This window comes from Drosophila arizonae, chromosome X (genome assembly GCF_054131065.1).
Source record: "Drosophila arizonae isolate 15081-1271.41 chromosome X, UAZ_ARI_1.0, whole genome shotgun sequence".
Classification (NCBI taxonomy): Eukaryota; Metazoa; Arthropoda; class Insecta; order Diptera; family Drosophilidae; genus Drosophila; species Drosophila arizonae.
In genome coordinates this window covers 2,519,536-2,544,936 of record NC_142927.1, presented here as the reverse complement: position 1 = coordinate 2,544,936, position 25,401 = coordinate 2,519,536, and the positions used below count along the sequence as shown (strand labels likewise).

Genomic DNA, 25,401 nt, shown 5'->3' with positions numbered 1-25,401 from the left:
TTGCTTAACTGTGATTTTTTTTTTTTTTTTGGGTGAATATATTGAGAAATTATATACGAGATATATTCAGAGAGTAATACGAGTTGCAGAGGTCCAGGAAGGGAGGACGTTACGCTTCGTATGCATAGATAAAATCAACATAGAACAAAATTTTATTTGTGAATGGGGATTATTTTGAAAATAAATTGTAACTTTAATTAAAATCAAATAACAATTATTGCGGTATTTTTTGAACAGCCCTCTTATATCTCAAGTTTCTGAACTGCTGAATTCATTAGAAAATATTAAATATAAATATAAACATATACGATAAGTAAATGTATATTTACTTAAGAGGCATTTACTTCAATATGTTTCACATTTAATAGTGTAAACAATATTCAATTACGAAATCAGGAGGGAATAATCTCGCTTGTGAAATAATTCTATTCGATTTGAAGTCTCGTCAGAAAAACTATCAATAACAACTTTTGATATATCTTTAGATGCAATCATTTACCGTTTGGTTTTTTTCTCTTCTTGTGGCAGCTGCAAGTAAACGCTGCAAGCTGCATTTCCGATTGTGCAGAGCATCGAGACCCATGCTTAAAAATCAACTTGAGCGAATGATACAAAACGATATCAATTTGTCGCTATATAGTAGTAAATGGCATGCTATGTGCATGCAGCCAATACATACATGTATATGTGCTGCGAGTATGTATGTGTGTGTGTGTGTAAAAGTTAGATTGGGCTGAGGCGGGTGGCGTAGCAGCCAACCGGAAAACAAGCAACAACACTGCATGCAATTAAAACGGGCCACAAAACGGGCCGCAAAAGAGCTTGCGCATATGCCGAGCGCACGGGCGAGAGCGAGACAGCAGTAGTGACAGTGAGCATAAGCTGGCTGTGGCTGGGCTGAGCCTTGAGCAGCGGCGTTGCGTCGCAGTCGACTTTTGTGGTTAGATTTTCATGCACATTTAGCTCGCTATGATGATGGGGGGCCACAGCACAAAAAGGACGAGAAATGTTTAGCCACAAATTGAATCTGCGGCGAGTCAGTTAACAAGCAGCGCGCCGGCCCCAGCGAGTGCGAGCGAGATGCACTGACATGGATGCAGGCCTCAGAGCAGCAGGCACTAGACGAGTGCAGAGAGAGCGAGATGGAGGGAGAGAGACACTGAGAGATAGAGCGGGAGCGGCGAGGGAGGGGAGCAAGCGGAGCTGTAGTCATAGTTCGAGTGGCCGCAACGGAAGCAGCGCAGCAGCAGCGCAGAACGCTAATTAAAAAGGCACTTGAACTGGATGCGACGACGACGACGACGACGGCGTTGGCGATGGTGAAAAAAAAAAGAAGCAAACTAAAAAGTGAGAAGAAGGAGTGAGAGAGAAACAAGTTAACTTTGCCGTTGTAGCGTCGCTGCATTACAGTTATCCATGAAATTGTCTATGAAATGTGAATGTAATTAAATGAATAAAATGCAAGCAGACTTCAACCGCTGCGCCCCCTCGCCCCTTCGCCCCCTTGGCCCCCTTGGCTCGCTCTGCATTCAGTTTCGTTTGCCTTTGCGAATTCATTTTTGTTTGCGGTTCATTTGCGCAGCCATTGAAAACTCAATTGCATTTTTTAATTGGTACATTTTATGTCTGCCATCCTTTGAGTGGCAAAGGAACTCACAAAGGCTCGCAGTGCTCAGCAGTGGCTGCCACTTTGATTTGTATTTATTTAATGAGTTATTAATTGCATTAAGCTTTGATTACAATTGCACAAACGCAGACGCAACTCCCAACTAGAGCTGAAAAGAGCGCACCGAAAGGTAATCAGATATGGTCAAAGGCAAGAGTGCAAAGGCCATGCCCAAAGTTGCCTTTTTATACCCTGAACCCATTTTCAATGGGAAATCAGGGTATAATGGTTTTGTTGAAATGTATGTAACAGGGAGAAGGAGGCGTGGCAGACCCCACAAAGTATATATATTCTTGATCAGGGCGACGAGCTGAGTTGATTTGGCCCTGTCCGTCTGTCTGTCCGTCTGTCCGTCTGTCCGTCTGTCCGTATGTATGAACGCGTCGATTTCAGAAGATATAAGAGCTAGAGACTTCAAATTTTTTTTAAAATGTCCGTAATTACAGCGCGCATATCAAGTTTATCATTAAAAATCGATAACTCATCCCGATCTTTTTTTATCGATAAAAAACCTTATCGAAAACCAGTTATAAAATTATATCTACACCTTTATTGCTAGAGTCTCCAAATTTTTAATGTATGCTTATATGCAATTTATACAATTTCGGTTTTTGTTAAAATTTACCCCCCACCCTTAAATTCACCCCCTCACCCTCACTTTTGTAAAAAGCGTATTTCAAATACTAGAGACTTGTGCTTTGGCAATTACATGCATATCCATGTTATAATCATAATCTGAAAGTTTCATGAAGATCGTACGTCTACAAAAAAAGTTATTAAGCAATTAAGTTTTCATAGTAAGCGCTCACTGCAACCCATACGTGTTTATGCGTGGGGGCTTGTGAGTGTATGTGTATGTATGTGTTTGTGTATGTGTGTGTGCATGTGTATGTGTATGTATGTGTTTGTGTATGTGTGTGTGCATGTGAGTGTGTGTATGCGTTTGTGTCTGTATGCGTGTGTGTGTATGTATGCCTGTGTGTGTGTGTGCGTGTTTCTTGTGTAAGCTGAAAGACGCGAAAAATTATTGAAATATCTATTGCTCCAAGGGTTCAGGGGATCTCGTAGTCGAGCAGTCTCGACTAGAGCTTTCTTACTTGTTCATATATGGATATGCATATGCATATGTATATGTATGTATTTGTATATGCAAGAGAACGCGCACCTGACTGCTATGACACTTCGCCTGACTCACTTATGCTGCCTGAGCTGCTGCAGCTGACTGATCTGTGACGCAGCTTGACTGAAGCTGACAGATATATTACTCACGCTAAGCTCGAATTGATTTCATTCAAAGCAACTTCAGATCAATTTCCCAAAAGAATGAATGCATTTAATTTCAATTAGAAAGAATATGATGAGAAAGTCTAATGCCCATAAATATATATATACGCATATGTATGTACATATATCTTATTTCCATTACAAAGCTTAATGGACAGCTGGAAATATCAGACAAACAACTTTTTCAGGTGTTTAAAAATGAGTTTCAGCCGTAGCCAAGAGGTTTTTTTGCACCTGAGCAATTTAACGATAAATGCAACACACACACAGAGACAATTAGAGCCTGCTGGTGACATCAACAGCTACAAAAACAACCACAATAATAATAATAACAACAACAACAACAACAGCAACCACCAACAGCATCGTCATAAAGACAAGTGTTCAACACGCCCCGCGGCACAAACACAATTTGCAACATTTTTCCAAACGGATAATGACAAACATTTTAATCACAAAATGAAACCGAAACCGAAACCGAATCCAAATCCGCAAAATCCACCACCGAAACGAGCAAGCAAACGGCAAACGGAGCAGGACAGCAAGAGGTGCGAGCGCAGGGCCACCAACCGAAAACACCACAGCGAAAGGTCCTGCAGACCAAATACCACTTGATGTCGCAAGTCAAGTGGGTTGTCTTTGCTTCTTCTTCCAGCGTCTTCCTCTTCGTTATGTTATTGTTGTGGTTGTTGCTGTTGCTGTTGTTGCTGCTGCTACAGTGATATGACATAATCTGTGGCATTAACAACACAACTTGAGAGCGATACAAAATGGAAATTTAACTTTAAGGAAGTCGTAAAAGCGTATGAAATAGAATATAATGTAAGACCTATGAGGAGACAGGAGAGAGAGAGAGAGACAGCGAGAGAGAGAGAGAGAGAATATAACTTAAAATCTATTGCATGTATAAGGAGAAAAGGAGAGAGAGTATATAATTTAAAATCTATTTCAAGTAAGAGGAGAAGAGAGAGAGAGAGAGAGAGAGAGAGGAGAGTGAAGGCGAGACAGAGTACAGAGAGAGAAAAGGAGAGAGAGTATATAATTTAAAATCTATTTCAAGTAAGAGGAGAAGAGAGAGAGTGAGAGAGAGAGAGAGAGAGGAGAGTGAAGGCGAGAGAGAGTACAGAGATAGAGAACGGTAGACAGTGAGTAAGAAAGAGAGAGATAATGCTAATGAAAGCTCTAATGATAATGGCGATGGTAATGCAATTGTCAATGAGGACCATAATGATATTTTTATTGAAAATGCCTATCGAAATTCTAATTCCAATGACAATTTCAATGATAATGCTAATGCTATATATGCATAATTATATTATAATAACAATTAAAATTCGAATGACAGCAATGATGATAATAATGGTGTTTCTCTCTCTCTCTCTCTCTCTCTCTCTCTCTCACTCTCTCTCTCTCTCTCTTTATTGCGCTTGAGGTAAGTCAAAATGCTTTCTGTAGTGACAGACATCTCATCAGTTGCCTCTGCTCTCGCTTGAATGCCCTCCCACTCTGGAACCAGGCGCTATCCTGCATAAACCTTTAAGCTGAACCTCTATCTATGTACTCCAGCTAACCCATCGGATCTAGTATCGGATATAGTATCATAAACATGATTCTAGTGTAGTCGATTATACCCAGTTATCGATGCCCATATAGGTTGATCTGGCTAATATGCCGATATTCCTAGATAAAATCGACTTTACTAAAAACCAAATCAGTTTTCTTCCAAATCTCTCAAAGACTTACGACTTACTAGTTGTTGGCACTAAGGGAGTATCTATAGAAGAACATGCACGCGGCACGAGGCAAAACAAAGACAGACAGTGTGAGGGAGAGAGGGAGGGAGGGCTATCTACGATCTATGGAGTGCGAAACAAACGCAGAGCTCCGAACGAGCAACTTGTTCGACGTTGATTTTAGGCCCGATCTAATTTCTAATCAGTTGATCATTGTGCGTAGAAGCGATCGCAGCTAACCGGACTGAACGTCGTCGTCGAAGTCGTCAAGTGTTTTAGAGTTGGGATATCCGATAACAAGAACTGAATCGCACAATGGAGCCGTAAGTAGTCGGCTAGCATGTTTGATATTTATTCTCAGAAAATATCTCTATATGTGTATCAATTTATACACACATAGGTGTACATTTATATTAATACAAATACATAGATATATGTATATATAAATTGATTGATACGGGTATGGCTATTCATCACATTATTAATGCTGTTCGTTTGTAGCTGAGGCGTATTCGGATATAGTACTTGAATGTGGTATATGCTATGGGTTTAGGTTGTAGGCTAGTCGTCCTGATCGTCCTGCTCCACTCCTTCGACTAGCTCCGGTATTTCCTTCTTGATGCGAGACAAAGCTTTTATCATGGAAGTCAACTGTATTCCAACCTAAAATGTAGATGTGCGCATATATGTGTGTGATTGATTGATTGATTGATTGATTGGGTTCAGTCTCTGCTCACCAGATTAGTCAATTGGTCTTCGGGATGGACCTGACAAATTACATTGCCTGCCCAGCCGAGCATGGAGTCAATATCGACGTGACGCATCTTAAAGAAGTGATCCGGATAGCCGGCCTCCTTGAGCTGTTCATTGTTGGTGAGCACCACCAGCTGAAAGATGCGATTGACCGACTCCAATAGCACACTCAGCTCGCCCAACTGGATGGTGTTCATTTCGGCGATGTCAAACAGCACCTCCGTTCCTATTGCCTCGGCCAGCTCCTTGAAATCGTGAAAGCGATGCATTGAAATATCCATGGTCAGGATGCGCCCAATCACCGCCCAGAGCATGCACACGCCGACCGGCAAGGCATCCTCATTGGCACGCATTAGGGCCAGAGCCAGGTGAAGCTGATTCACCTCGATGCAGGCGCCCACTCTCCTCAGCTCATCCAGCAAATAGTCGACATGGCAATGCACCTGCGTGACGAGCAGCAAGGATTAACTCAATGAAGATCTACCGCCCCTTGGCCCAACCTACGCTCAATGGATGCGTGGTATCCATCATGCCCAGCACACGATGGATCAGGCCACGCATATTCTTACTCATCTCGACTGGGCCAGCACACAGGAACACCATGGAAACAGTGACAAACAGAGCACGCAGATTGTCGTCATCCCAGTCGCGCTCCGATTTGCGCACCGCCTCCAAGCCATTGACAATCTAGTTGGGAGTTGAGCTGAGAGTCAAATCAAATCGAATCGAAGCTCTCACTTGTCGCTCACCTCGTCCAGATCATTGGTCATATGGATAATCAGACACTTGGCGGCCAATGGGCTGTTCACGACCCAAGTGCGTAGTTGCTCCAGAGTACAAAATGTCTTGGACCTCGGCTTTGATGTGCTCGGCCCAGCGGCCTTCCCCTTGTTTGGCTCCATATCTCGACTCAAAGTGACTTAATGCAGGCAAACAGCGATATGCCAACTGTAAGAGAGAAGAGAGAGCTAGAATAGAGGCCAGAATTGTTTATCAATGATCAATTATCAATGCATATAGGTTAGAAAATCGAGGCTTCTCACTTTTCATATTGCATTTTTTACACAGATGTCAATGGCTGGGGGTTACTAAAGTCTTTTATTCCTGTATCCCATTTCATGAGAGCATGCACCTCAACTTAATTATGTAGCAGTCTAAATTTATCGATAAGTTATCGAAAAGTAATGCTTATCCTGATGAGTTGTTATTTCACAATTTCGAATAACTTGAAGCTCAGCAACTTTTTAGACTATCTCAACATACAAGTTACCACCACATTCTATTTTCGATAAATTATCGATACACATAAACAACCATTAGCTTGCTTTTTGTTCCCTTACATTGCTTACATTCTCTTTTCCATCAAGTTTTGTCATTTATGATCACTTTTTCCCTTCATCAAGTTATCGATAAGTAATAATTATCACTAGACTCATGTTATATATTCTCAAACTCCATACTTCTGAGTCGTACCCCAAAAATCAAGTTTGACCTTTAACATTCAAGACATTTTCTGATTTCGATTTGTTATCGATAAACAATCATTGTGCTTTGCTTAGCAGGGTTTGTCACAGACTTTGTGTTAAATTCTCGAGAATTGCCTCAGCTCCAATTTCATTGTTTATCCTAGTCATTGCGTATGTTTAGCAATTCCGATAACTTTAGAAGTCGATTATCAATTACAGTTGTATACTAAACTATTTTTCATAGTCCAACATATAAGATTCTTTTCCGTTAGGCTTCAATGAGTTTTGAGTGACAAGAGCTCTGCCCAACCCGCCTACCCCTATAACTACCCCACCCATAATACGTAAACACATCAAAGATATCGATTTAATAGAGACTTTGTCTATGTTTATGACAAATGTTATGAGAACTGTCTCGCATTCCACAAGAAAAGAAACACATACATTTTGTTTAGAGCTCGACTCAACTAACTAATTGCCAATTTGGGGATACGAAATTGAACTCGCTGAGTTTTTAGCCAAGCTGCCAACCCGCGGCTCGCATTATTATTAAAAAGAGGAAAAACCGCCTACGGCAACGAGAGGAAAAAACAGTCAAAACAGTGGCAAACCCAACAAATCAACGCATAATGATATGAAAATCTGTTGGCTTTTGTATTCCGGCTGAAGTGAAGCCATTCGCCTCACCCTTAACCTCTCAACCCCAGCCTCCACCCCGCACCCACCCATTCGACCACACTCCACACATAAAAGTAGGCGAGTGTATGTCAACAATTTGTCCTAAATTAGGCGTAAAATTTACAGATTGCCCTGCTAAACAATAACAACGATCCAACCCCTAATAAAAAAATGAAATCGTAAACAAACTGACTAATAGATATCCTGTAGTGCTCTTACAAGTGAAAGTCACAGGAGCTACTATATATATATATACTCGAAATCGATTTTTATCGATATTTTTGAGATATATTTTATCTATGTTTGATATGAACTGAGTAGATTTCTGACTTATAATGAAAGATGCATAACTTATGATTCATTTATAATTCATCTTTTAGCCTATGACTCATAACTCGGAATCCCCAATACATACTTCATTATTCACAATTAAACACGAAATAAATTAAGTTCGATTCATAACCTGTATGTAACTCGCAAAGTTGAGTTAAAAGAGATAAAGAATGCTATCCCAAAATAATATCTACATTGGCTCTACAACATCCAGCTAGATCTATTAATACATACCTGATGATTCAAACATTTAATATACCCACTCACAGTATGTTTAATGAGTGTCTGGTATAAAAAAGGTTGCTAATAAAAGGGTAGTTGCTACTTATCATCAGCCTCAACCTTAACCTCGTCGACAACCACATCCTCATCCACAGCATGCTCATGATTATGAATGTTATCGTTATGATGATTGTTCAGTCACTCTCTTTTTTTTCGACACTCTTCAATTGGCTGGACAGGGTATGTTTGGAGGGGGCGAGGGGGATGGCTTTGTTCAACCCCCTTGCGCTAATTTGAGGCTTTTATGACATCTAATTGAAGTAGAAGCGAATACAGTTGGCATTGATTGCGCGACTTTGTGGTAACAGTGAAAAGAACAGGATTACAGTGTTGACTAATGCCGCACTTATGCGAAACTCTCTCACCCACTCGAGATTGTAATCGTTGGAATAATTTATACATTGTATATATATCTAAGCTGATTTGCATAATTGGCTCAAGCCAGATATATATCGTCTAGCTGCACCTTGCATAGCTCATCAAGTGCTATCTTAATTGTTCCCATGGATCTAGATCAAATCTGATTTGATCAGAGCAAAAATGTTTTTCCCATGGAAACAGGTTGAGTTAAGTTAGCTTCAGACATTGATTGGGTATTCACATACAAATTTTCAGCTGTGGAATGTTATTTTGTTAATTTTTGAAAATATTTTTAAAAATTTCCTTTCAAACACAATGAACGCGTAATTAGGAATTATAAATAATTTTAACAAAAAGTTCACCTATTAAGTCTCAAACAAAAATTAAATAGAAATTGTGACTAAGTTTTTAATTGAAAACAGTTTGAAACTAATTTAAAAAGCCGTTGAGTGTGTGTTAATTGCAATTTGAGGTTAGGCTAGATGCCAAGCACTTATAAATGCGCACACACACACGTACACACACCCACACATGTACGTGCATGTGTGAAATTTCTGCAGTTAATGCGGAAAAAGTTTGTGCGCGTTCCTTGGCCCCTTGGCTGCCTTTGTAAAATATGCATAATTAAAATATAAATATAAAGTGCACAATGTGCCGTCGTCTTGGGGCAAAAGTTGTTAATCTTTTCATGCAGCTGCATAATTAAAATCTGAATATAGAAATTCTATGAAAAATTGCGCCTCCAAATGGGCCAAATGGCAAATAACAACAACAACAACAACACTGGAAGCAGCGAAAAAGGCATAAGAAAAAACCTGCACACATACAGTGACAGACAGCAACTTAACAGTCGCTGCTCGTTAACAGTCAGCTTTGGGCCTCGCCGCTGAAGCTGCTTCTGGTGTTGTCTCTTTCTCCCTCTCGCACATTTGCGCTTTTAGCTGGCTATGTGTGTGCGAAGTAATTGCAAAATATGAATGCATAATGAGCAGATATTTCCAAGTGTGCAAAGGAAACTTCAAGCAGCAACGATGGGCGTGGACCATGGGGGGCGTCAACTTTTATGCTAAAATGTGCGAGGCGCGCGTGCATTCGCATTTTGTCAGATTCTGGCTTACAAGGACACACACATACACACCCACGTACATACATATATATGTATGTATGTAGCACAAGTATGCAAATATGCATACTGTGTATATGCTTATGCAATATTGCAGCAAGAAACTGAAAATATTTGGCCCAAGTATCTCCACTAGCACATATTCGCATAATGTGCGCATCAAACAAAGATGGCGGCAATTGAGTGCCGTCAAAAGATGTTAAGCAGAAGAGCTCATTAAAATTGCTGCCCATGTAAACAATGTTAAGTTGCCTATTAACAGAGGCGCCAACCAACATGTTCATACGAAATAATTGGAAGCCGTCACTCTACAAACATAAATATGTATGTATGTATGTAATATAAACATGCATAAATATACATATGATGTATGTATGTATGTACAATGCAATCTTAATTGCTATAATATGCTATAAAATACATTTATTGGGCTTTGCACAAGAGAATCCTCGATATCAGTTACTAAGATATAATCGATAATTAAAGCGATCATTTACTGATTGTCCATGTCTAACGATAGTCTTTCATTGCTCATTTCAAACAAACTACTCATTTGGCTCTGTCAGCCAAATGGCCAGTTTAACGGAAATGGAGTAAGCATGTAAATCTAAATAATTAACCATAAAATGAAACGTTTTTTTAGGACTTGGGCCATACGTCCGCAGGGCTTTGATATCGAGCAAGTACGCCAGGCTATGGTTAAATCGTCTCTAAATGAGAAAATCCAGTTCATTAACTCCACGGACAACGTGATTGAAGTGAGTGTGCCGACAATATGAAGGCAAATACAACTTTTTTACATTTCTAAACACGGTTAGTTAATTGAGGCCTTCGGCCAACTGATGTCACGGGAGGAGATCGAATTTGGCGCTGAGGCGCTGGCTGGGCTCCATGTGGCAGGAATGATGCTCTTTATGCTGCACCACAACGATTTGGCCAGCACTCAAGTGCAGCGCACGCTGTTCATGCAGCGCTGCTTTGATTATATGGCTTGCACTGAGGAGACGCACGTAGGCGACGATGATTAATAACAGTAACTATTAACCGCTAGCTAACTAACGGACATTCTACCCAATTCTGGCAGGTGCATGATCTGTGCACACAGATCCTCTTGCTGTGGGATGTGAATCAATCGGACAATATGCTAAACCTGATCCTGTGCTGCCGCTACGCCAGCCCCCTGGGCACCATGGCCCAAATCGTCGGCAGCTGCCTGCTCTGGGCTATGCTCGATAAGCTGACGGATCTGGGCTTCGATGAGTATCGTCTGCGTCCCTATCCGGAATTGATGATGGCCATCGCTATGGTCAATCCGTTGGTCTATTTGCAGAACTATTTGCATTCGCTCAATTTGATTGTGCGCGTGATTGCTGCACTGCTGATTGCCGGGCCGTACGGCTCCACTGAGAAGTTACGCAACGAGGTGGGCGTACCGGAGCATGTGCTCGAGTTTCCCAATGCCGATGCGGCTGTACTATTTCGTTGGCTTAACACCATTATCGAGGAGCTGCGCGACGAGCTCCAAGTGCGCGACGGCCACGTCCAGGAGCGCATGATCATACTGGAGGCCTCATGCGAGCTACTCAAGCTGGTCCATGCTCATCTGGCTGATTATTATCAGAGCCTGTATAGCATTGCCGACTTCGAGGACGATGGCTTCGTATCGGACCAGCAGTGCGACAACGATACCGATTTCGAATGGCTACTATAACGGTGCTTTATTGGACTATATGTATGTATATGCGCAGCAGGTTCATTGCCTCAAATATGATAATCAATTTTATGAATATGAGGTTATGCACAAATATGAAAAATCTATCAAGAAACAATAGAATGTAATAATTTATTCACTTAACAAATTATTGATCAATAATTAAAGCATACGCGTTTATATTTCAGATGCAAAATATTAATGAAAATTTTCAGAAAACGTCTTTGAGGTTATGCGCGAATGGGTCGTTACTTTTATGTAAAATGTTACAGATAAGTGTATAATAGCTCACCTTTTATCTCTATATAGTTTCCACTGAGATTCACCTAAATATTACTTCAATATTTTAGTGATATACCGATTTTTTTGCTTTGGCTGTTGTATTACGACTTGGAGAAAAATTTTTTTAGAACTGAAAATGTCGAACGCCTTTCCTGTAATGCTGACCGGAAATGAGATTTCTTTCTCCTCAACTGTCGCTTTCCGTTCAGTGTTGAGTAGCAGCGCGCGCAGCTTACAAAGTAAACGGTAACACAGAAAAGCTGCACGAAACAAACTGGAATCGAATGGAACGGCAGATGTAATGATGTAAAACTCCGCTTACATTTGCTATCCTTTTCTGCGCAGTGTTGAGCAGCGCGCGCAACTATCGAAATCAATGGTTCTATAGGTGACCTGTGCGGAACAAACTGGAATGGAACGGTAGGTAGTGTCTCGCTCTTATACGCTATCCTTTTCTGCGCAGTGTTGAGCAGCGTGCGCAGCTAACGAAATCAACGGTTCTGTAGCTATGCTGAGCGGAACAAACTGGAATGGAACGGTAGGTAAGGCTTCGCTCTTATTCGCTATCCTTTTCTGTGCAGTGTTGAGCAGCGTGCGCAGCTAACGAAATCAACGGCTCTGTAGCTGCACTGAGTGGAACAAACTGGAATGGAACGGTAGGTAAGGCTTCGCCCTTATTCGCTGTCCTTTTCTGTGCAGTGTTGAGCAGCGTGCGCAGCTAACGAAATCAACGGCTCTGTAGCTGTACTGAGTGGAACAAACTGGAATGGAACGGTAGGTAAGGCTTCGCCCTTATTCGCTGTCCTTTTCTGTGCAGTGTTGAGCAGCGTGCGCAGCTAACGGAATCAACGGCTTTATAGCTGTGCTGAGCGGAATAAACTGGAATGAAACGACAGATAAAGCTTCATTGTCATTTGCTATCCTCTTCTGCGCAGTGTTAGGCAGCGTGCGCAGCTATCAAACTGAAATGGAATGGGTGGAAAATTGGGTTTCTCTACTAAGGCAAAAGCTGATTGAATTTATTTTTAAGTAGCACCTACAGCAGATATGTTTGGAATTGGTTTGGGTTGCTACAAATGCGTATTTCGCTTATGGCTAATAGTTGACACAGCTCACTCGTCGAGCACGCTGTCCAGCCATTGCTCGACATCGTTTTTGCTAGTGTTCGTCGTCGGCGTCGCAGGCTGCACCACCGGCGAGGCAATTGGCAGTGTTGGGGCCTTGGCAATGGAGGCCTGAGCCAGCTGTGCATCGGTTATCGCCAGCAGCTCGTCCAGCTCGTCTGGTGCAGCTGGTTGGGCAGACTTTGTGGATATGGCCGAGGTGGCACGGGACTTGCTAGCATTCAATTCCTTTAACAAAAGCTCTTGGTAGATGCGCTCGGCTCGCTCAGCTGCTTCGTTTTGGGCAATAATCTGGGATCGCGTAAACATCGCTGGGGAATAGTCCATGCGCTTGTAGAAGGGAATTGTTTGCAGGCCGCAGTTCAGTAGACTGAGATTGAGTGTGAAGTAGCCGCTGGCGGCTTTGGTGTGCATCTGGGTCTGTCCCTCTGCTATGTTGCTCCATTCCTTTTCGACGCCAAAGGTGAAGTGGCCACCGCCCATGCTGGGGAACTGCGACATCTGCTTGTAGTCGCCGGCGCGCAGCTGAGCGCGTGCATTCTCATCGATGGGAGCGCCGTCAACGAGATGGTCCACATCCTCCGAGTCCGACGGCGGCAGCGTATCCAGCATATCGCGATTCTTTTGCGGTGCCAACGAGCGAGTGCCACTCGACCAGCCTTTGCGACCGAAACGCGGCTCATCACTTGAGTCTGCCACATCCACTATGCTTCGGACTGTTGTCGCCTTTGGCGAGCTGGAGGACGTATTGTTGCCGCCTCGATGCGATTGCTGCTGCTGCTGTTGCTTATGATAATATTTATGCTGCTTCATATTCTTCCGATTGCTGAAGGGAATATATTAATGATTTTGTATTACTCGCGCTTGCGATTACGTAGGCGTATGTCTTACTCCCTCGATCGATTGTCCTTTTCGCTCATTTTGGCCTTGTACGCAATGACAATGTAATTTGTGATTTGTTTACGTTTTCCTTCAGTACTTTGTTGCTGTGGCAGCGCGAACAGCTGTGCCGGTAGCTTTTCTTTGCGAATGTGCAAAACACAGCTGTTAGCGGTAACAAACGTTAGCAACTATCGGCTAATCGATGGAGGTAATTATGCTTATTTCAAACGTTTAAGACTCAAACAAAAATACTACACGAGCATATAGTAAATTCAATAAACGTTTTAGTATATCGCGTTTTATATTATTACTTTACAAATATTCAATACAATTGTAAGCTCTTTTCAAAGTTTGCCGCATCTTTTTTAATCGCTGATACGATTTGACAACTATCGTTTTTGATTAATCGATACGATTTACAAAGTAATTTATTAATTTGCTTCGAAAGAATTACGAATTATAACGGTTGACAAATAATGCTATGACTGCTTTATTTATATATGTATATATATGAATAACTAAAGTAAATATTTTTTGCCACAGTACGGCACAGAAAATATATGGTATCAGTGTTTCAAATTTGCCGCCACCTTTTCATTCAAAGCACATTGCTGTGCTTTGCCTGCTTGAAATCAAATCGATAGCTGTGCACGAATCACGACAGACGTAAATCGATTAAGTCGGTAATATTAAATTCGTCCAACAACGGCAACAGCTTTTGCTAAATTTCTGTGATAATTGAGTGGCGATACGGGCACAGACGCCATTTGGTTGCCCTTGGAACAGATGTTGCGCCTCGTACAGGGCCTGCGCCTTAGCAGTAATTCAAACTCGAATGAGTTGTCAACTAAGGCTGCTGAGATTTATCGAGAATGTTTCGCTGAGCTGGCTGCCAGCTCTTGCCCGCTCACTCAACACAAATGCAATTCCAATAGCAATGGGCAGCATTCCACGCTGCTGCAATGCTTCGATGCAAAGCCCAGCAACCAGACGGAGAGTATAGCACCCAGCCCCGACGATGTCTGGATCTTTGGCTATGGCTCGCTAGTGTGGAAAGCGGATTTTCCGTACATAGACCGACGACGCGGGTTCGTCTGTGGCTACAAACGAAGATTCTATCAGCACAGCATTGATCATCGTGGCATACCCGAGAGGCCGGGCCGCGTGGTAACCCTGCTGCCTGGCGACTTAACCCAGGACAGAGTCTACGGCGTCGCCTATCGCATTGCCGCTGCTCAAAAGTCTCAGGTGCTGGATCATCTGGATTACCGCGAGAAGAATGGCTACGAACGCTACAACCTAGAATTCCATGAATATCCATCCACAACGATGCCCATTGAGGTAATCATATACGTGGCCACCCAGTCGAACGACTCCTATGCGGGACATGTGTGGCAGGTACCGTGCATAGCAAGGCAAATCTTTACCTCGGCCGGTCCCAGCGGCCCCAATCGCGAGTATCTATTCAATTTGTTCATAGCGATGCAGGAACTCTTTCCGGACGTCGTTGACGAGCACCTCACCGAGCTGGTAGACTGTGTGAAGCAGTATATTAAGAACGAGGAGCCAGCGCTGCTGGAGCAAGCTCTCAAAGCACAAATCAATTGTATATTAAGTGAATTCCTGGCCAAAGATGCGAGTGAGCAGCAGCAGGAGGCAATTGCTCAGCGCTTGGAGGCTTTACTCGAACGTTGCCAACGACCGGGCTGGCGCGAAGAGTTGCTCATTCAGGAATTGCAGGAACGGACCATTTGACCAAGCTCTTCCGCCCCTCCCTTTGATACCCTTTTGATTTCCATGTTTCTTATAGATTCAATTCATCCGTGTACATGATTTTTAAGATAAATATCAATACATTCATACATATATCAATATACATATACATACATATAATAATATGAATGTTTGTATACATATTAAGCAAATCGAAACTATTTAATCGTCTTGGGTAATTGGGAAGTTTGTAATAAATTTCTACTGATAGAACATTATTTACAACCGTATCAAACATTTTGTTTATAATTTATAACAAGTTATCGATGTTTTGTTGTTGGCTTTAATAAGCCAGCAAACAACATGTACAACCTCAGCAATTCGATGAATCCTGTTCAGGTACGATAGTGTAATTTCACACAATTATCGATTAAATTTTGCTTGAAACTGGTATTTGTCTCGTCAGGCAACACAATATTCTAGCTGAATTGATTGTTAAATCATTTTCAACGAACTAGCGTGAGGAGCTTAATATTCATTTTGCCGTAGATAATCTGTGTAATTGAAGTTAACATAAAAAACAACGCCATAAACTAGGTAAGATTGAGAGCTCCAATTGTTGCAAGCACAGCAAATTTAAAAGCGCGGAGGGGCTCTTAGCGCAGCCAGCTTCACGCAACGGCTGCTTGCATGCCGAGATATTTGATATATTCGATATTTTTTAAATGCAGCGCTGAAACTATATCTTATTTCGAAATATATTGCAAGATACGAGATGAACGCCGTGAGTACCAAATAAATACAATATTTAAAAATTAAATATAATGTATTAACTCATTTACATTTACAGGAGATAAAAGCCAAAGTGGAAGCATGCTGTCGCACAGCGGAAGATTTTACGCGATTGTACTACGCTTCCTTCGATAATCGCCGACATGTACGCAAGCGAGCCGGCAAATGCAATATTTACAATAGCATAAAGTATAAACAGAATGATTGCAGTTACTCTATTTGTTTACTTTTAGCAAATGGGTCGATTATACATAGACACTGCCACGTTTAGCTGGAACGGCAATGGAGCTCAGGGCCGCGAGACGATCGAGCGTTATTTCCTGGAGCTGCCCTCGTCGCGTCATCAGCTGACCACGCTCGATTCGCAGCCAATTCTAGATCCAGCTGTCGGCGGCCAGACGACCTACATAATACTGGCCAGCGGCACAGTTAAATATGCCGAACAATCCATGCGCACGTTTCAGCAATCATTTGTAATTACCGCCGAGAATGATAAATGGAAAATTGCCTCCGATTGTTATCGACTGCAGGAGCCGCTTAATTAGTTAGTAAATTACAGTTACATTGTTAATATAGAGACTAAGAATGAACAAGAGAAAGTGGAGCCAGGGCAGTTTGATGAGTTGGGAGGGCAAACAGCCTTTAAATTTAGTAAATAAATTTAAATATAAAATGTAAACTTTAAGTAAATAAATATATATTTTTATACATGTATGTACATACATATGCATATTTACTATATGTAAGAGTGGAAATTGTTTAAAGGACTCTCGTTGCCCTCCAAGAAGAGTGTCAACTACGCATGTATGTATCTGGTTTACTCGTCAAAACACAATTAAAATAGTACAAAGAGCATTAAGCTATATTTAAACTAATATTAAGTTAGCTGCATATGCATGTGTGTAAATGTAATAGACATGTATGCACTTGTGCCAGAGAAAGAGAGAGAGAGAGAGAGAGACAGAGAGAGCTTCGTTTTGAGCCGAGCCGTCGTACCTTTCGCTGTTGACCCCTTTTAGCTCGTTCGCCCAGCGCTGTGTCCACGCACTCGCGTCACAACAATCGTCCAGCCCGCACGTGCGGCCAGTGGCTGCTGCTCGAATTGGCCTCGCTCGAATATTAGCTGGCAGCAAAAGTTGTTAAACAAAAAAGCAAGCAAAAAGGAATATATATTTAGACGTTGATAATTGGCAGAGTTGAGCGAATTATTAATTGGCTGGCAACTAGGGCCTGGGCCATTGCAACAAGTTGTGCGAGGTTGAGTTTAACCTTGGCCTAGTTGTCCGGCTGTGTGTGCGTGTGTGTGGGCGGGCGCACAGCAACAGCCAAGGCAAATGATTGGGGAGCTCGGCGGCCCCATTGGCATGCCCACAGCAAGTGCGTTAAATGCAGCTGCCAGCGCAACGCCAGCAACAGCACCAGCAGCAGGCGTCATCATTGTCAGCAGCAGCAGCGGCGGCGCCGGAAGCAGCAGCACTGGCCCAAACACAGCCACTGCCAATACCCATCACTATCAGCAGCAACAGCAACAGCAACAGCAACAGCAACAGCAGCAGCAGCACCAACAGCAGCAGCAACATAAGCATCTTCAGCAGCAGCAGCAGCAGCAATATCATCAACTGACCAACAACATGAGCATGCTGAATGTGAAGGGTGGCGGACGCTATCTCTGGACGGATCGTGAGTTACTGATGCATCTGCAGAACTATACGCCGCTCATCTTGCTAATCGATTTTGTGGAGAAGACACGCACCAAGCGCTTCTACGAGAGCTCCGAGCGCTATGAGATCCTGATGCTGGTCTTCATCATGCGCAAGGGAGCGCCGTTCTGCGAGAACAAACGCTTTCCGGCGGAGTATTGGGTAAACTTGTCGGTCGGTCCGGTAGCCGAGGCGTTTGATCGACTGCAGGCGGCCATCGATATACCGGACCCACAGCTGCCCATCCACATGAGCGTCACGGACCTGACCACCTGGAAGGAGATGTTCGATGGGGCGATGATTGACATACGACGTTTCGCCTATTATACGGATCCCATGCAGCTGGCCGATGTGGGCGTCTATAATCGCATTACGTTCGAGCAGCGTTTCGCCATGCAGTGGCAGGAATAGATGACCTTGACCCACGACACACAAACAACCCCCCAGCCGCCCCTCCCTCTGCCCCACACTTCTTTGCTCGTGTAGTTGAGCTAGAAAGACGTTTGCCAAAGTGAAATGAATCAACAAATAAGTAATTGATTTACTACAGTATATTAGAGTCGAACAAAGCAACCATATACCGTTAGAGTTGCTTTGCTGTTAAGGTTAGATTTTCATTTTCATTTATCTAATAACGATAATTAGAAAAGTTAGCTATTTTTAGCAAGCCTTTACAGTTATTTGACTCGTTTGTGTTTTTCTCTCAGCGCAAAATTTGCATTAAGGCTAGGCTTTATTTTAGTTGAGGTTAGGTTTACAAAAACGCTTATTTAAGGGAATATATTATTATATATATTGACGAGATCTATATCTTTTGCACTTTTATGCATATCAATTGTAAATGGCAATTCGGCGATTCGTTTAGCAATCAATATATCATAAATATGAAAATATATATATACGTATATACAATATATATCTATATACATATATGTAGAAACATTACAGTACCTGCACACACATACACACCTATATATAAATATAGATATAGAACCTGGTTAGTTATTGGTTTACGGCTAGCGGAATTTATATACTGTGCCTTCTCCTCCAGCCGCATCACACAGAACTCTCTCCCTCTCACTGTCTCACTCGAACTCTATCTGTCTCTGTTTCTGCCTCACACACGGAAATCTAAATTCTATTCCTTAATTTAGTTGCCTATAAATTTATATTGATGATAGATAAATTACTACGCTGCTTTAATGGAAATAAATGTTATTTATTGTTGACTAGCATAAATGCATAGCACGCGCATATAACTGTACAATTTATGACATCAGGAAAAATATGAATATATGAATAATTATGTATGTATATAGTTGTAAAAATTGAATTTGTAAGTCAGTCGTAATCAATTGCGCAGGGCTTTCGCTTTGGTCAGCCGGTCGCGATCGAAGATGCCCAGCAATTTACCACGCGTCATTTCCTTGGACTCTCGTAATCCTAATCTATAGATTTGATCGTGCATTGCTTTAATCTTCTCCACCAGCTGTTCGGGCGGCAGACGGGCGAATTCTGCAATGATTAATCGAAATTATTCATGTCCCAATTTAATTGTCCGCTATACTGACGGTTAATGGCAGCCATATTGACTTTGGTGGGGATTTGGCTACAGTCAACGCTTGGTCTGTGGATTGGTGTATCACTCATAGTTACAAACTCTTCCATGCCGGGAACTGCAATGCATTGCAACTCATGGCAATTAGATGTGGGTTTCTCTGAATTGACGTGTTACTTACAGCGTTCTGGCCATTGTACCGGCGATTCACGCAGGGTTTCCAGCGAAATTAATTCATCCACTTTGGCGGTTCCTTTCGCGTCCTCACTCGTTTGATGTTTTTCTGCTTCAATTAACACTTAACTAGTTAATTCAAACCTAGCGTAGTCTTTATTTACATGGCTCACCTGGTGTTGACACATCCGAATCTGCTTTTGATTTACCAGTCATTATTATTATTGAGTAATACAATTTACGAATTGTCAATAAACATCAATTGCACAAAAAGGTAAACAAAATTTGCCGTCAACACTCAACTAGCGTTGCCACCCTTAAAATAATTCTATACCTATGCGATATATCGATAATTATATATAGCATTACTGCATATTGTTATACAATATTATCGTTTTAATAAATAATTTCATTATTATTTAAAAATTTTATTTTTCAGCCGATTTGTCTAAAATAAAGACTAAAACTATATACATAAGCTTTCCTTCGTGAGAGTATTGCGTGCTCGCTCTGGCTCATTGAGTTAGCTAACCTGACATCTGTCATTACTCAGTTTAAAGTGCCCGCTAAAAAGCTGCGTACAAAAAATAAATTGTCAATTTCAATATAAAAATCATAGTGTTCAATCATAAAAAATTAATGTAGCTGTTGAAGTTGTAGAAAACTTTCTAAAAAACCAACTAAAATGTGTTTAAGGGTGAACAGTTGGGCTAAAACATGAGCTTGGAACAGCTGATCTGACTCAAAGTCAAAATTTCTGCACATTTACTTACATTGCTGACTGTGAAATCGTGCGTGTGAGCACTTTCTTTCAGTCATTGCTTTGCTCTTACTTTGGTTACATTTACCTGTTCCCTTATTTAACTTTAGAGCAACGTTTGTTTTCAATTTAGTTGCTGTTTAACTAACGGAACGTGTGCAACTACCTCGCAAAGACAATTTCGACAGTTACCACTTTTATTCGAGTGGCGCCAAAATTGAAATAGATTAATTATTTGTACATACACAAACATATGCAATTAATTGTTATAAAGCTCTTATGATATATGTGCAACCAACTACTACTTCCCATAGACGCACCCTACCCCCTAATAAGAATCAAGTTCTCCAATCAACAGTGCGTGGCAATAACTCATGGCCGCTAGCAAATTTTCAACAGCGACGTCGTTAACAACGGGCCTCAAGCACACAACACCGTTCGATGGCATTTGTGCGAAAATCTCAGCGTTCTACTTCGACTTAGATAACACGCTAATCCCAACGCGGGCCGGTGATTCCAAAGCAATACGCAAGGTACGATATCTTACTGTTAACTTCGTGGGTGAAAGTTCGCGCGCACCACCAAACGCACGCACACACACACACACACTTCCATCGACATTTACGAAAATTTTCCACTGCAACCGCTCGTTACGTATGTATATTTATTGTTGTGTGCGCCTGTGTGAGTGAGTGTGTGTGTAGGCAAAAAGCACGCGCGTGCATTTAGCCGTTTGTACGTGTGCGTGAGCATGTGCATGTGCATATTTGATCAATGCATGCATGTCTTTCTCTAGAGGTCAAAGTCATAAGAGACCCAAAATAAACAGCCGCACATCTTCAATGGCCGAATGACACTTGTTAGTTTTGCCATTTACCGCTTAACGAATCCCCCTCAATTCGTTCACGCATGAAGTGATACAATTGTGTGAGTGTGTTTTGTTATTGTGTTGTTCTATTTGTTTGTACGCAGTTTGTTTATTATTATTATTGTTATTATTTTATTTGTTGTTGACATAAGCTAATAACCGGAACCTAAGTCAGTGCAAATGTTCTGCTTTCGGGCGTAATTAATATTAATTTAATACAGGAAGCCAGTTGATTACTAACTGCCTTTTGTATAATACAGAAATGATTAAAAGCGTCATTTGCGTTTTAAACAAACAAATGTGTTCTATGTGCACGAAATGTATATGATGAATAAATAATTGATTTCTTTCGAAATCTGTGGCTGTGAATATGTTTAATCAAGCCTGGGTATTATTATCATTGTTATTATTTTATATTTTTACAAATGGTGGAAAACCCGGAATAACAATTTTGTTGTTTTCATTCTTGTAATAAATACATATAATAAATTCTGAATACCATTTAAAGCAATAAAAAAAAAAAAAAAAATGAAATATATACATATGTATATATAAATAAAATATTTATAATGGTGGAATTTTTCTATGAAATATATTTTATTTATATCTTCTGTATATAATGCTTGCATAAAATATAAATATTTAAATACATATATATTTTCCAGTTATATTTATGCACATATGCATGCTAAGCACACTCGTCCGCTTAGTCCTGTTTTGAACAACATTTCGCATGTGTCATCCTGGCAGGCTCAACGCTATAGTTGTCTCATTCTAGCGTAGGCGCATGCCGTGTGGCGGGTGTAAAAATGCGTGAATTCGGCTTAGCTAACAGGTGTCATTCGCACATGTTTGCCGTTAGTTTCTGGCTTTGTTTTCACTGTTAATTTCGATGCGTTTCTCACTGTCTGCTCTTCTTCTTCTTTCAGCTAGCTGACGTGCTGGAAACCCAGTATAGCTTTACCAAAGACGATGCCAACCTAGCCACACAGAACTTTTTGAAGTCGTTCCGTCGCTGCCCGGACAACTCGCAAACGTCGCTGGACTCGTGGCGCACGCACTTGTGGCGCGAGTCGCTGCAGCAGAAGCACAAGCATCTCGCCGAGCAGATCTATCCGCAGTGGCTGAAGCTACGCTACCGTTACCTGGCCATACCGCCCGACTATGTGCAGCTGTTGCAGCGCATGCGTCGCGCCGGCTACCTTCTAGCGCTCATCACCAATGGCCCGTCGAATGCGCAGCGCGAGAAGATCAACAAGCTGCACGTCCGGGGCCACTTCGACTGCGTGCTCGTCTCCTCGGATCTGCCGTGGGAAAAACCGCATCCGGAAATATTCTATGCCGCTTGCAATTTTCTTGGCGTCAAGCCGCACGAATGCGCCATGATTGGCGATAAACTCGAGACGGACATCAAGGTGAGTGAACGCCATGATCCAATGACACCAGCTGAAACTGAGCTAAATTCTTTTGCCTGTAGTACTGTGAAGCCTTGTTGAGCTGATAGCAATGGAAGGCTGCTCATGTATATATGTATACATATGTACATATATATATATAGTGTAACTTTTGAACTTCAAGGTCTCATTTTCAATTCTAGTCTGGGTAGAGATTTGGGTGTAGCCTAGTGTAAAACAAGCTGGATTCCACTTTTGCATATCTCTCTCTCTCTCTCTCTCTCTCTTTCTTCAGGTCTGCACTGATCTTACACTAACTTTCTTACTCTCTCTCTTTCTCTCCCACTTCATATATCTCTACATTCCTTCGACATCTATTGTTCTCTGTCATTCCTTCGATCTTCATTGCTCTACCTTCACTCTCTCCAGCTGCAAATCTCCATTGCGATTCCTCTTGCCTCTATCTCTCTCTCTCTCTCTTTCTCTTTTCCCATATCTCCCTCTCTTAGCCGGCTCTCTCTCCCTTTCCCTCTCATTCTCGCCCTCTCTCTCACTCCCCATTCATAACTGCAATTTTTTCTTTGAGTTAGCTCCACTAACTCCTCAATCTTCTTCTTCTTTGCCAGGGCGGACATCTGGCCCAGCTGGGCTTGACCTTCTGGCTGCCGCTGAGCACCAGCAGCGCCGCCTCACAGTGCCTGGACGATGTGGAGTACAAGCCGCACGTAAAACTCAACAGCCTGCTGGATCTGTACAAATACTTTCCGCGCCTGAATGCCGTCGCAGCAGCCGCCACTCCGAGCACCACGAATCGTCGCAGCAGTCACAGCCAGAGCAGCAGCGGAAGCGGAAGTATCAGCGGCAGCGGAATCGGAAGTGGAGCCGGGAGCAATAGCGATCATGATCGCGGGGCGGGAGTGCGTCAGCAGCCATATGGCGAGGATTCGTATCAGCGCCAGAGCGCGTATAGGCGTGGCGGCTCATTGCCAGCAATGGACTGCTCCAACAGCGAGGCGGAGAACAGCTGCGATAGCTTTATTTAGGAACTAATACGGAGTCGGACAGAGTGATACGCGGCTGCCTAGCGGGGGGCGAATGTTACGTGCAGAAGTGGGAGAAAGAGATGAAGAATAGGAGGAGACAATGAGCAATTGAACGTGCAAGACATGGAAATGATGTACCTTCAGTTTACAAAACCAAACACACACACAGACAGACACACATGCACACATACAGAAACACACCCACACACACACAGTCACACTCACAATCGACTATATTAAATAGGTTGAAGTCTTAACGGAAATAATCAAATTGGAATTGAATCAGCGCAAAAATTTTAAATAGGCCAAGCTGAATCTCGCAAATCTGCCATATATCTATCGATATATATGTATATGTATATGAAATACTTTAAGCAACTCAAACTCAACAACTGTTGCAACCATATGTATTATATATATATATAAATATGTATTTTTCTAAAAACCAATAAGAGCAAATGAAATTGTTATAGCAGAGATATGATATATGCATGTACTATACATATACACACACATTTATATATATATAGGAATATATAAAGCTAGGCTATGGTAGCTGTAAGCTATAGACAGCACAATTTGTAAGATTTGCACCACCAGAAACACCAACTGCACCACCAAAACAAACAAAACAAAACAAAACTCACGAAACGGAAGAAAACCTGTTGGAGAAATGAAATCAAGAAATTAATGTAAAGGAAAAACTGAATACAAATTGTTAACTAATGTTGTAGGTATGTTGAATATGTACACACATACATATATAGATACTCTCTTTGTATATATATATATATATCATGCATATATATATATAGATATATGTTGTTGCTAGTTTATTTTATTTTATTTTTTGCTTAAACACATGCGCTCTGCATGTGTGTGTGTGTGTGTGTGTGTGTGTGTGTATGTATGTGTGTCTGTGTGTGTGCGTGTGCGTGTGCTTGTTTTGTATCTTGTAGCATTAGCCAACGGAACTGAGCCAAACACTTAGCAAACTGTTATTCGCAATGCTTTGTACCCCCGCACAAATTCCCTCCAAGCGCAATCCTAAGGAACTGTTCCTAGCGTATGCCTGCGTGTGTGTGTGTGTGCGTGTACGCATGAGTGTGTGTGTGTCTGTTGAACTGCACTGTTATATATTATATACATACATACATACGTCAATAAATAACAAAGCAATAACATTGCAAAATCTAAACGAGCTTGTTCTCATTTGATTTTAGCCTGAAAAAGAAAGAGATAGGAACACCAGGTGAGAGGGAGAGAGAGATATATTTATAGCCTACTCTCTTTAATCGGTGTGGCACTCGAATTGCCCTAAATGTAGCGCTATCTAAAGAGTTTTGGAAGGATATATTGCACTTATTTCCTTACAAATTATGCCTAGAGCAACTCTATATGAGCTTTACAGAGATCACCCTTGTAAAGAGGGTGGATATAGTAATCTGGGTGGGTCTTACTTTGAGGGGTACAGCATTGATTCAACTTATGAATAAATGAAATGAGAAATTTAGGATAAACAACCAATTCCCGATGTTTTTAGAATTTTATAATAACCCAGTTATGGGTTCTATATGATACATGGTAGTCTTAAGAGATATGAGATTAACATATCTAGGGATAAGACATGTCACTATGATTATGATTTGTATGCGGATCAACTGGTATGAAATATCCCTAGATATATTATTGATAAGAAATACGGAAGCATCTAAAATATCT

General features: G+C 41.7%; 8 protein-coding genes across 12 annotated transcripts; 5 read left to right on the top strand and 3 right to left on the bottom strand.

Moving 5' to 3' along the window:
- Positions 1 to 4,860: 4,860 nt before the first annotated feature.
- Positions 4,861 to 11,595, top strand: LOC108618592 (uncharacterized). Of its 2 annotated transcripts, none has more exons than XM_018014670.2 (4): positions 4,861 to 5,006; positions 10,322 to 10,436; positions 10,497 to 10,688; positions 10,763 to 11,595. In XM_018014670.2, the coding sequence occupies exons 1-4, from the start codon at positions 4,999 to 5,001 to the stop codon at positions 11,387 to 11,389; spliced, it is 942 nt and encodes a 313-aa protein (XP_017870159.1). In that variant the 5' UTR covers positions 4,861 to 4,998; the 3' UTR covers positions 11,390 to 11,595. The 2 variants fall into 2 exon arrangements, with proteins under 2 accessions (XP_017870159.1, XP_089331818.1); XM_089475692.1 differs by lacking the exon at positions 4,861 to 5,006 and adding an exon at positions 10,196 to 10,271.
- LOC108618594 (uncharacterized) lies at positions 4,998 to 12,129 on the bottom strand. 2 transcript variants are annotated; one of them, XM_089475693.1, is made up of 5 exons: positions 11,682 to 12,129; positions 6,186 to 6,404; positions 5,941 to 6,123; positions 5,421 to 5,879; positions 4,998 to 5,346 (listed from the first exon to the last, which is right to left on the bottom strand). In XM_089475693.1, exons 2-5 carry the CDS (start codon positions 6,336 to 6,338, stop codon positions 5,245 to 5,247), a joined length of 897 nt encoding a protein of 298 aa, XP_089331819.1. In that variant the 5' UTR covers positions 6,339 to 6,404; positions 11,682 to 12,129; the 3' UTR covers positions 4,998 to 5,244. The 2 variants fall into 2 exon arrangements, with proteins under 2 accessions (XP_089331819.1, XP_017870162.1); XM_018014673.2 differs by having other exon boundaries at positions 6,186 to 6,384; positions 11,682 to 12,128.
- Positions 12,130 to 12,660: 531 nt separating this feature from the next.
- On the bottom strand, positions 12,661 to 14,138 carry Aven (Apoptosis and caspase activation inhibitor). The gene is made up of 2 exons (XM_018014675.2): positions 13,687 to 14,138; positions 12,661 to 13,621 (listed from the first exon to the last, which is right to left on the bottom strand). Exons 1-2 carry the CDS (start codon positions 13,713 to 13,715, stop codon positions 12,784 to 12,786), a joined length of 867 nt encoding a protein of 288 aa, XP_017870164.1. The 5' UTR covers positions 13,716 to 14,138; the 3' UTR covers positions 12,661 to 12,783.
- Positions 14,139 to 14,309: 171 nt separating this feature from the next.
- Positions 14,310 to 15,602, top strand: LOC108618607 (putative glutathione-specific gamma-glutamylcyclotransferase 2). The gene has a single exon (XM_018014688.2). The coding sequence runs from the start codon at positions 14,464 to 14,466 to the stop codon at positions 15,430 to 15,432; it is 969 nt and encodes a 322-aa protein (XP_017870177.1). The 5' UTR covers positions 14,310 to 14,463; the 3' UTR covers positions 15,433 to 15,602.
- A 238-nt stretch (positions 15,603 to 15,840) lies between these two features.
- Positions 15,841 to 16,896, top strand: Nxt1 (NTF2-related export protein 1). The gene is made up of 4 exons (XM_018014689.2): positions 15,841 to 15,987; positions 16,122 to 16,174; positions 16,241 to 16,327; positions 16,416 to 16,896. The coding sequence occupies exons 2-4, from the start codon at positions 16,166 to 16,168 to the stop codon at positions 16,725 to 16,727; spliced, it is 408 nt and encodes a 135-aa protein (XP_017870178.1). The 5' UTR covers positions 15,841 to 15,987; positions 16,122 to 16,165; the 3' UTR covers positions 16,728 to 16,896.
- Positions 16,897 to 17,104: 208 nt separating this feature from the next.
- On the top strand, positions 17,105 to 19,121 carry LOC108618598 (uncharacterized). The gene has a single exon (XM_018014677.2). The coding sequence runs from the start codon at positions 17,517 to 17,519 to the stop codon at positions 18,291 to 18,293; it is 777 nt and encodes a 258-aa protein (XP_017870166.1). The 5' UTR covers positions 17,105 to 17,516; the 3' UTR covers positions 18,294 to 19,121.
- On the bottom strand, positions 19,081 to 19,928 carry lin-52 (DREAM core complex component lin-52). Of its 2 annotated transcripts, none has more exons than XM_018014686.2 (4): positions 19,788 to 19,928; positions 19,622 to 19,726; positions 19,454 to 19,558; positions 19,081 to 19,397 (listed from the first exon to the last, which is right to left on the bottom strand). In XM_018014686.2, the coding sequence occupies exons 1-4, from the start codon at positions 19,828 to 19,830 to the stop codon at positions 19,234 to 19,236; spliced, it is 417 nt and encodes a 138-aa protein (XP_017870175.1). In that variant the 5' UTR covers positions 19,831 to 19,928; the 3' UTR covers positions 19,081 to 19,233. The 2 variants fall into 2 exon arrangements, with proteins under 2 accessions (XP_017870175.1, XP_017870176.1); XM_018014687.2 differs by having other exon boundaries at positions 19,622 to 19,723.
- A 366-nt stretch (positions 19,929 to 20,294) lies between these two features.
- On the top strand, positions 20,295 to 24,877 carry LOC108618587 (N-acylneuraminate-9-phosphatase). 2 transcript variants are annotated; one of them, XM_018014666.2, is made up of 3 exons: positions 20,295 to 20,907; positions 22,172 to 22,657; positions 23,263 to 24,877. In XM_018014666.2, exons 1-3 carry the CDS (start codon positions 20,749 to 20,751, stop codon positions 23,677 to 23,679), a joined length of 1,062 nt encoding a protein of 353 aa, XP_017870155.1. In that variant the 5' UTR covers positions 20,295 to 20,748; the 3' UTR covers positions 23,680 to 24,877. The 2 variants fall into 2 exon arrangements, with proteins under 2 accessions (XP_017870155.1, XP_089331817.1); XM_089475691.1 differs by lacking the exon at positions 20,295 to 20,907 and adding an exon at positions 21,284 to 21,301.
- The last annotated feature ends 524 nt before the right edge of the window (positions 24,878 to 25,401 follow it).